Genomic DNA, 11,186 nt, shown 5'->3' with positions numbered 1-11,186 from the left:
GTCCAGTTGTCCCCGTCACTCCAGCTGATGGTCCAGTTGTCCCTGTCACTCCAGCTGATGGTCCAGTTGTCCCTGTCACCCCAGCTAATGATCTGGTAGTCCCTATCACCCCAACTGATAGTCCAGTTGTCCCTGTCACTACAGATTGTCCAGTTGTCCCTGTCACTTCAGCTGACTGTCCAGTTGTCCCTGTCACACCAGCTGATAGTCCAGTTGACCCCGTTACACCAGCTGATGGTCCAGTTGTCCCTGTCACTCCAGCTGGTAGTCTTGTTGTCCCTGCCACTCCAGTTGATGATCCAATTGTCCCTGTCACCCCAGTTGATAGACCAATCGTCTCTCTCACCCCAGCAGATAGTCCAGTTGTCCCTGTCACCCCAGCTGATAGTCCAGTTATCCCTGTCACTTCAGTTGATGGTCCAGTTGTCCCTGTTACTCCAGCTGATACTGTAGTTGTCCCTGTCACTCCAGCTGATGGTCCAGTTATCCCTGTCATCCCAGTTGATAGTCCAGTTATCTCTGTCAACTCAGCTGATATTCCAGTTATCCCTGTCACCACAGCTGATAGCTGAGTTGTCCCTGTCACTCCAGCTGGTGATCCAATTGTCCCTGTCACTCCAGCTGATGATCCAATTGTCCCTGTCACTCCAGCTGATGATCTAGTTGCCCCTGTCACTCCAACAGATTGTCCAGCTATCCCTGTCACTTCAGCTGACTGTCCAGTTGTTCCTGTCACCCCAGCTGGTATTTCCTTTGTCCCTGTCGCTTCAGCTGATAGTCCATTTGTACCTGTTATTCCAGCTGATGGTCCAGTTGTCACTGATTCTTCAATTGATGTTCTAGTTGTTACTGTTTTTCCAGTTAATGGTATACTTGTCTCTAATCTTGCAGATGAAACAGTTGCCCCTGTCACTCCAGCTGGTGATCCAATTGTCCCTGTCACACCAACTGATGATCTAGTTGCCCCTGTCACTCCAACAGATTGTCCAGTTGTCCCTGTCACTTCAGCTGACTGTCCAGTTGTCCCTGTAATCCCAGCTGGTAGTACAGTTATCCCTGTCACCCCAGCTGATAGTCCACTTGTCCCTGTCACTCCAATTGATGATCTAGTTTTCCCTGTCACTCCAACAGATTGTCCAGTTGTCCCTGTCACTTCAGCTGACTGTTCAGTTGTCCCTGTCACCCCAGCTGGTAGTCCAATTGTCCCTGTCACTCCAGTTGATGATCTAGTTGTCCCTGTCACTCCAACAGATTGTCCAGTTGTCCCTGACACTTCAGCTGATTGTTCTGTTGTCTCTGTCACCCCAGCTGATAGTCCAGTTATCCCTGTCACCCCAGCTGAGAGTCCAGCTATCCCTGTCACCCCAGCTGATAGTCCAGTTGTCCCTGTCACCTCGGTTGATAGTCCAGTTATCCCTGTCACCACAGCTGATAGCCGAGTTGTCCCTGTCACTCCAGCTGGTGATCCAATTGTCCCTGTCACCCCAGCTGATACTACAGGTAGCCCTGTTGCTTCAGCTGATGGGCCAGTTGTCCCTGCCACTGCAGCTGATAGCTCACTTGTCCCTGTCACTCCAGCTGATGGCCCAGTTGTCCCTGTCACTCCAGCTGATGATCCAGTTGTCCCTGTCACTTCAACTGATGGTCCAGTTGTCCCCATCACTCCAGCTGATAGCCCAGTTTTCCCTGTCACTTCTGCTGATGGTCCAGTTATTCCTGTCACTCCTGCTGATGATCCAGTTTTCCCTGTCACCTCAGTTGATAGTCCAGTTGTCCGTATCACTTCTGCTGATAGTTCAGTTATCCCTGTCACTCCAGCCAATGGTCCAGTTGTCCTTGTCACTTCTGCTGATGGGCCAGTTGCCCCTGTCTCTTCAGCTGATGGTCCAGTTGTCCCTGTCACTCCAGTTGATAGTCCAGTTATCCCTGTCACCCCAGCTGATACTCTGGTTGTCCCTGTCACCTCAGCTGATGGTCTGCTTGCCCCTGTTGCTTCAGCTGATAGTCCAGTTGTCCCTGTCACTCCAACTGGTGATTCAATTGTCCCTGTCACTGCAGCTGATTGTTCAGTTGTCCTTGTCACTTCAGCTGACTGTCCGGTTGTCTCCGCCACCCCAGCTGATGGTCCAGTTTTCCCTGTCACTACAGCTGATAGTCCACTTGTCCCTGTCACTCTAGCTGATAGTCCAGTTATCCCTGTCACTCCAGTTGATGATCTAGTTGTCTCTGTCACTCTAACAGATTGTCCAGTTGTCCCTGTCACTTCAGATGACTGCCCAGTTGTCCCTGTCACCTCAGCTGATAGTCTAGTTGACCCTGTCACACCAACTGACTGTCTAGTTGTCCCTCTCACCCCAGTTGATAATCCAGTTGTCCCTGTCACCTCAGCTGATAGTCCAGTTATTCCTGTCACCACAGCTGATAGTCCACTTGTCCCTGTCACTCCAGCTGATAGTCCAGTTTTCCCTGTCACTCCAGCTGATGATCTAGCTGTCCCTGTCATGCCAACCAATTGTCCAGTTGTCCCTGTCACTTCAACTGACTGTCCAGTTGTCCCTGTCACCCCAGCTGATAGTCCAGTTGACCCTGTCACACCAGCTGACTGTCCAGTTGTCCCTGTCATTCCAGCTGACAGTCTTGTTGTCCCTGTCACTCCAGCTGATGATACACTTGTGCCTGTCACCTCAGTTGATAGTCCAATTTTCTCTGTCAGCCCAGCAGATAGTCCAGTTGTCCCTGTCACCTCAGTTGATAGTCCAGTTATCCCTGTCACCACAGTTGATAGCTGAGTTGTCCCTGTCACTCCAGCTGGTGATCCAATTGTCCCCGTCACCCCAGCTGATACTACAGGTAGCCCTGTCGCTTCAGCTGATGGGCCAGTTGTCCCCGTCACTCCAACTGACAGTCCAGTTTCTCCTGTCACTTCTGCTGATGATCCAGTTGTTCCTGTCACTCTGGCTGATGATCCAGTTTTCCCTGTCTTCTCAGATGACAGTTCAGTTGTCCCTGTCCCTTCTGCTGATAATTCAGTTATCCCTGTCACCCCCACTGATAGTCCACTTGTCCCTGTCACTCCAGCTGATAGTCCAGTTATCCCTGTCACTCCAGCTGATGATCTAGCTGTCCCTGTTACTCCAACATATTGTCTTATTGTCCCTGTCACTTCAGCTGACTGTCCAGTTGTCCTTGTCACCCCAGTTGACAGTCCAGTTGTCCCTGTCACTTCAGCTGATAGTCCAGTTGTCCCTGTCACTTCAGCTGATAGTCCAGTTATCCCTGTCACCCCAGCTGATAGTCCACTTGTCCCTGTCAGTCCAGCTGATAGTCCAGTTATCCCTATCACTCCAGCTGATGATCTAGCTGTCCCTGTGACTCCAATAGATTGCCTAGTTGTCCCTGTCACTTCAGATGCCTGTCCAGTTGATCCTGTCACACCAGGTGATTGTCCAGTTGTTGCTGTCACTCCAGTTGATGATCTAATTGTCTCTCTTACCTCAGTTGATAGTCCAATTGTCTCTGTCACCCCAGCAGATAGTCCAGTTGTCCCTGTCACCCCAGCTGATAGTCCAGTTGTCCCTGTTACTCCAGCTGATACTGTAGTTGTCCCTGTCACTCCAGCTGATAATCCAGTTTTCCCTGTCACCCCAGTTGATGATCCAGTTATCTCTGTCACCCCAGCTAATGATTCAGTTGTCCCTGTCACCCCAACTGATAGTCCAGTTATCCCTGTCACCCCAGCTGATACTCTGGTTGTCCCTGTCACCTCAGCTGATGGTCTGGTTGTCCCTGTTGCTTCAGCTGATAGTCCAGTTGTCCCTGTCACTCCGACTGGTGATCCAATTGTCCCTGTCACTGCAGTTGTCCCTGTTACCCCAGCTGATAGTCCAGTTATCCTTGTCACCCCAGCTGGTAGTCCACTTGTCCCTGTCACTCCAGTTGATAGTCCAGTTATCCCTGTCACTCCAATTGATGATCTAGTTGTCCCTGTCACTCCAACAGATTGTCCAGTCGTCCCTGTCACTCTAGCTGATAGTCCAGTTGTCCTTGTCACCTCAGCTGATGGTCCAGTTGTTCCTGTCACTTCAGCCGATAGTCCAGTTGTCCCTGTCACTCCAGTTGATGATCTAGTTGTCCCTGTCACTCCAACAGATTGTTCAGTTGTCCCTATCACTTCAGCTGATAGTCCAGTTGTCCCTGTCACTCCAGCTGATGATCTAGTTGTCCCTGTCACTCCAACAGATTGTCCAGTTGTCCCTGTCACTTCATCTGACTGTCCAGTTGTCTCCATCACCTCAGCTGATAGTCCAGTTATCCCTGTCACCCCAGCTGATAGTCCACTTGTCCCTGTCACTCCAGCTGATAGTCCAGTTATCCCTGTCTCTCCAGTTGATGATCTAGTTGTCCCTGTCACTCCAACAGATTGTTCAGTTGTCCCTGTCACTTCAGCTGACTGTCCAGTTGACCCTGTCACACCAGCTGACTGTCTAGTTGTCCCTGTGACCCCAGCTGATAGTCCACTTGTCCCTGTCAGTCCAGCTGATAGTCCAATTATCCCTGTCACTCCAGCTGATGATCTAGCTGTCCCTGTCACCCCAACAGATTGTCCAGTTGTCCCTGTCACTTCAACTGACTGTCCAGTTGTCCCTGTCACCCCAGATGACAGTCCAGTTGACCCTGTCACACCAGTTGACTGTCCAGTTGTCCCTGTCACTTCAGCTGATAGTCTTCTTGTCCCTGCCACTCCAGCTGATGATCCAATTGTCCCTGTCATCCCAGTTGATAGTCCAATTGTCTCTGTCACACCAGCAGATAGTCCAGTTGTCCCTGTCACCCCAGCTGATAGTCCAGTTATCTCTGTCACTTCAGCTGATAGTCCAGTTGTCCCTGTTACTCCAGCTGATACTGCAGTTGTCCCTGTCACTCCAGCTGGTGATCCAATTGTCCCTGTCACCCCAGTTGATACTACAGGTAGCCCTGTCACTTCAGTTGATGGACTAGTTGTCCCCATCACTCCAGCTGATAGTCCAGTTTTTCCTGTCACTTCTGCTGATGGTCCAGTTGTTCCTGTCCCTCCTGCTGATGATCCAGTTTTCCCTCTCACCTCAGGTGATAGTCCAGTTGTCCCTGTCACTTCTGCTGATAATTCAGTTATCCCTGTCACCCCAGCTGACAGTCCAGTTGTCCCTGTCCTGCTAGCTGATGGTCCAGTTTTCCCTGTCACTCCAGCTGATGATCCAGTTGTCCCTGTCACTCCAGCTGATAGTCCATTTGTACCTGTTATTCCAGCTGATGGTCCAGTTGTCCTTGATTCTTCAACTGATATTCTAGTTGTTCCTGTTTTTCCAGCAGATGGGATACTTGTCCCTGATCTTGCAGATGATCCAGTTATCCCTGTCACTCCAGGTGATGATCCAGTTATCCCTGTCACTCCACCTGATGATGGCCCATTTGTATGTTTCACTCCAGCTGTTGGTCCAGTAGTCCCTGACCTTACAGCTGATGGCTCAGTTGTCCCTGATTTTTCAACTGATGATCCAGTTTTTTCTGTTTGTCCAGATGATGGTCTAACTGTCCCTGATACTGTAAGAGATTGTACAGTGGTTCCTGATATTGCAGCTGAAGACCCAGTTGTCTGAGTCACTGTAGGTGATTGTCTAGGTGTCACTGTCATTCCAGCTGATGGACCAGAGTTTTCTGTCAATCCTATAACTGGCCCTGTTGTCACTGATCCTGAAACTGATTGTCCAGTTGTCTCTATTCCTCTAACTAATGGACTCGTTGTACCCTGTCCTCCAGATGAAGTTCCAGTTTTCCATGATTCTGTAACTAATGGTATGGTTGTTCCTGATCCAGTAATAGATGGTCCAGTTTTCTCTAATCCTTCAGTTGATGGTCCAGTTGTCCCTATAGCTTCAGCTGATAATCCAGTTGTTCCTGATCCTATAAGAGATTTTCCAGTTGTCCCTGAGCCATCAACATTTAGTTCTGTTGTTACTACCACTCCAGCTGATTGGGCAGATGTCATTGTCACCCCAGCTGATTGTGCAGATGTCCCTGTCAATCCAGTAAATGGTCCTGTTGCCCCTGATCTTTCAGATGATTGTCCAGTGGTCCCTGTTCCTCCAACTGATGATGTGGTTGTACTTAATCCTCCAGATGAAGTTTTTACAGTTGTCTCTACTCCTATAACTGATGGTCCAGTTGCCACTGATCCTACAACAGATTGTTTAGTGGTTCCTGTTACTCCAGCCAATGGTTCAGTTGCCCCAGTCACTCTATCTGAGTATCCAGATGTAACTGTCACTCTAGCTGATGGTACAGTTGTCTCTCCTACAATAGGTGGTCCAGTTGTCCCTGATCCTTCAGGTAATGGTTCAGTAGTCTCTAATCCTACAACAGATGGTCTAATTGTCCCTAATCCTTTACTTGCTTGTCCAGTTGTTCCTGTCTCTCCTACTGATGGTCCAGTTGCCCCAGTCATTCTAGCTGATTGTCCAGATGTCACTGTTACTCCAGCTGATGGTCCAACTGTCTGTGCTTTTACAACAGCAGGTCCAGTTGTTCCTGATCCTACAGCTGAAGGTCTAGTTGTCTCTAATCTTACAGTAGATGATCCAGTTGTCACTAATCCTTCAACAAAATGACCTGTTAGTGACACTCCAGCTGATTGTGCAGATGTCACAGTCATTCCAGCAGATTGCCCAGATGTTCTTGTCAACCCAGTAAATGATTCTGCTGTCCCTGATTTTACAGCTGATTGGCCAGTTGTCTCTGTTTCTCCACCTGATGATCTTGTGCCTGATTCTCCAGATGAAGTTACAGTTGTCCTTGTTCCTGTAACAGATGGTCCAGTTGTCCCTGATTTGACAACAGATGGTCTCGTTGTTTCTGTAACTCCAGCTGGTGCTCCAGTTGTCTCAGTCTTTCTAGCTGATTGTCCAGATGTCACTGTCACTCCAGGTGATAGTCCAGTTGTTCCTGATCCTTCATCTGATGGTCCAGTTGTTGCTGATTCTCTTGATGATGACTCAGTTGTCCCTGATCCTCCTGATGATGGCCTTATCCCTGTCACTCCAGCTGATGATTCAGTTGTACCTAATTCACCAGCGAATGGTCTAGCTGTTCCTGATCCCACAATGGATGGTCCAGTTGCCCCTGATCCTTCAGTTGATGGTCCAGTTGTTCCTATCACTCCAGCTGATGCTCCAACTGTTTCAGTCACTCTGGCTGATTGTCCAGATGTCACTGTCACTCCACCTGATGGTCTAGTTGTCTCTGATTCTAAAAGAGGTGGTCCAGTTGTGACTGATCCTTCAACAAATGATCCTGTTGTCACTGCAACTCCAGCTGATTTTTCAGATGTCACTGTTACTCCAGCTGATTTTGAAGATGTCCCAGTGACTCCAGCCAATTGCCCATATGTTCCTGTCAATCCAGAAAGGGGTCCAGTTGTTTCTGATCTTGCAGTTGATTTTCTGGTTGTCCCTGTTGCTCCAACTGATGTTCTTGTTGTATTTGAACCTCCAGATAAAGTTCCAGTTGTCCCTGATCCTATATATAATGGTCTAGTTGTTTCTGATCCAATAATAAATGGTACAGTTGCAATTGATCCTTCAGTTGATGGTCCAGTTGTTCCCATCTCTCCAGCTGATGGTCCAGTTGCCCCAGTCACTCTGGCTGATTGTCCAGATGTCATTGTCACTCCAGCTGATGATTCAGTGGTCTCTGATTCTAAAAGAGGTGGTCGAGTTGTAGCTGACCCTTCACCCAATAGTCCTGTTGTCATTGCCACTCCAGGTGATTTTTCAGATGTTGTTACTCCAGCTGAATTTGAAGATGTCCCAGTCACTGTAGAGGATTGTCCAAATGTTCCTGTCAATCCAAAAAGTGGTCCAGTTGTTTCTGATCTTGCAGTTGATTGTCCAGTTGTCCCCATTCCCCCACCCGATGATCTTGTTGCACCTGAAATTCCAGTTGAAGTTCCAGTTGTCCCTGATCCTATAACTGATAGTCTAGTTGTTTCTGATCTAATGACAGATGGTCCAGTTGCCTCTGATCCTTCCACTGATGGTACAGTTGTACCTGCTGTTTCACCTAGTGGTCTACTTGTACCTGATCCTGTAGCTGATGGTTCAATTCTTCCTGATACTTCAGCTGATGTTCCAGTTACATCTGTCACTCTAGCTGATGGTTCAGTTGTTCCTGATTCTGCACCTGATTGTCCATTTGTCCCAGTTCCTCCAACTGATGGTCTTGTGGTACCTGATCTTCTGGCTGATGGTGCAGTTGTTCCTAATCCTGCAGATGTTGGCCCATTTGTCCCTGATCCTACAAGAGATGGTCCTGATTCTATAATAGATTTTCCAGTTGTCCCTGATCCTTGGCCTGATTGTCCAGTTGTTCCTGTCACTAGAACAGATGGTCCAGTTGTTCTGGAGTCTTCAACTGATCGTGTAGTTGTTCCTGTCACTCTAGGTGATGTTTCAGTTGCTCTTGTCACTCCAGCTGATAATCTAGTTGTCCCTGATCTCACAACAGATGGTCCAGTTGTTCCTGACCCATCAGGTGATGGTCTAGTTGTCCCTATTTCTATGGCAGATGATCTGCTTGTACCTAATCCTCCAGTAAAAGACACAGTTGTACCTAGTTCTGTAGCTGATGATCCAGGTGTTCTTGATCCTGTAACCAATTGTCCACTTGTCCCTGAACCTTCAGCTAATGGTCTAGTTGTCACTGATTCTCTTGATGAAGGTCCAGTTGTCCCTGATCCTCCAGCTAATGATACAGTTGTCCTTAATCCTGAAACTAATGGTCTGGTTGTCCCTGATATTTCAGCTAATGGCCCAGTTGTCCCTGATACTCCAAGTGATAGTTCAGATGTCCCTGTGACTCCTGACGATTGTTCAGAAGTCCTTGTCACTGCAACTGATGGTCCAGATGTTATATCTGATGGCTCCAATGTCCCTGAAACATCAGATGATGATTTAGTTGTCCCTGGTATTTCAGATGATTGTCCATAATTCCCTGTTACTTTAGCTGATGGTCTAGTTGTCTCTGTCTCCCCAGTTGATGATCCAGTTGCCCCTGTCACAAACACATAGTAAAAATAGAATGATGTTAATAGCTGTCTTGGTCCTTGGTTAACCTTTAAGACTCATGTGGCTTTGTTTCTCTAATACAGCTTTCATACCTCTTCATCTCCATAACCACCATATTATGTCATACTTTTCTTTTTGTTACAAAGTAACTTCTTTTTTTTTTTTTTTTACTTGCACACAATTTTACTAATACATAAATTTAGAAATTCAGTAGGTCAAATATTTTCTGATTGTTATTATTACATATAGCAAAATCCTGGTATAACACAGTTTACCATTATTTTCTTTCTTTTTTAAATTTTTAAATTTTATTTATTTTATTTATGTCTTATTATACTTTAAGTTCTAGGGTACAAAAAGAGTCTCACTTTGTTGCCCAGGCTGATCACAACCTCCTGGGCTCAAGCAATCTTCCTGAGTACCTGGCACCACAGTGATCTTCACTGTGCCAGCTCTAGCATAACTTCTTTCTGTTTGTTTCTTTTCATAAAAATCATTTATCCAATATCTATTGTGTGTCAAAGAAGTTGTCAGCAACTTATAAGTATCACCTCACTTTACCATTTGAGTAATTCTATGAGATACATAATATTACTTTTTTATAAAATAGAAACTAAAGCAAGATTAAGTTGCTGTTCTAAGGGGATGCAGATAAATGGTTCTCTGCTCCATGGGGCATTCTAGTGGGAAGAGAGAGGTAGACATGAATAAAATAAGTAGCCAACCAATAACCAAATTCACAAACAAGAAAAGCTTCAGAGCATTAATATAAAGTGAATTGATACTAAGCAAATGGAATATTCTATTTTAGACTGTCTGGTTAGTAAAGGCTTCTCTGAGAAGATGGTCTTTATTTTGAAGTCTGATAACAAGAAGCAACCTGCTAGTGAAGCTCTAGGAGAATGGTGTTCCAGGCAGAGGCAACAGCCAGTACAAAGGTCATAAGTCTAATGGAGCTATGCTTGCTAGAAAAGCAGAGCTAGAAGTTGAGTATAGCTGGATAATGGGAGCTGAGGTGGGGAATATTATAAGTTAAGGTCAGATATGTAGGAGCAAGTGAAATGTTATGAATCAGGGAGGAAGATTGAAGATTTTTCTAAATGCAAGGGGCTATAATTTTAAACAGGGGAGAAATAGCATAGAATTGATATACATTTAAAATCCCTCTTTACACTTTGTAGAAAATATATGGCAGGGGGTGCATTATAGAATTAAGAAGAACAATTATGAGGTAATTTCAGAAGTTCAGACAATTTATGAGTGGCTTGGGTTAAAATTGTGATAAAGGAGACTGAGAATAGTGGATAGGGTCAGGATATGTATTGGAAGTAGCATTAACAGGCCTTGTTTAGATATAGGAGGTACAAAAAGGAAGAGAACCATCAAGGATGACTATATTATTTTTACCTGAGTGAATTCAGTCAGTGATGGTAACATTTTCTAATATGGGGAAGACTCAGAGAACAGGTGTGTGCATAAAGGGAAATCCAGCATCACCCAGAAGGCTCTGGTTCTGAAGATCCTAATATATCAAGAATACCACTAAGGAACCAGATAAAGATGGAAACCTTGGATCTGTGGAGACATGGATCTGCACAGCGGTGTGTCTGTGTATGTATTTTGTTTCCAGCAAAACTCCACTGCTTGGGTAGAGCAGAAAAGAGTTCACTACCCCTTGACGGCTCCAATCCTTCCAGAAGGTTCCCTTCCATACGACCTGTTATTTTACCTCATTGATGAGAATAATACCTCTCCATCCTTTACCAGACTGGGAATTACTATTCACTTATTGAATTATTTACCAGATATCCACCAGATAGTTATCAAGTAGCCAAACAGGAACTGAGCTAGGCACTAGGAACACAACTGTAAACAAAGATAGGCAATGTGACAAGATCTTCCTCTAGTTTTAACCAAAATCTACCATGTTGGTGGTCTGTCTAGTAAAAGATAATGACTGGATGAAGAATCAACAATCCAGGCCCTGACTTGGCCTAACAACATATTCATCCTGTGACTTTGGGGTAAACACATGGAGTTTTCCTAGATAAAATGTAAATAATTACTAATATATTATTGACTGCATAG

At 46.0% G+C, this 11,186-nt stretch overlaps 1 protein-coding gene across 1 annotated transcript in view; it reads right to left on the bottom strand.

Annotated features, from left to right (window-relative positions):
* MUC19 (mucin 19, oligomeric) overlaps positions 1 to 11,186 on the bottom strand; it is a 182,039-nt gene that overhangs the window by 80,188 nt on the left and 90,665 nt on the right. The window contains 1 exon segment of the mRNA XM_026454629.1: positions 1 to 9,084. Coding sequence (XP_026310414.1) covers positions 1 to 9,084 — 9,084 coding nt within the window.

The sequence above is a fragment of the Piliocolobus tephrosceles genome, chromosome 10, assembly GCF_002776525.5.
Source record: "Piliocolobus tephrosceles isolate RC106 chromosome 10, ASM277652v3, whole genome shotgun sequence".
Classification (NCBI taxonomy): Eukaryota; Metazoa; Chordata; class Mammalia; order Primates; family Cercopithecidae; genus Piliocolobus; species Piliocolobus tephrosceles.
Note: the sequence above shows the minus strand (reverse complement) of the source record. Positions and strands in the feature narration are given on the sequence as shown.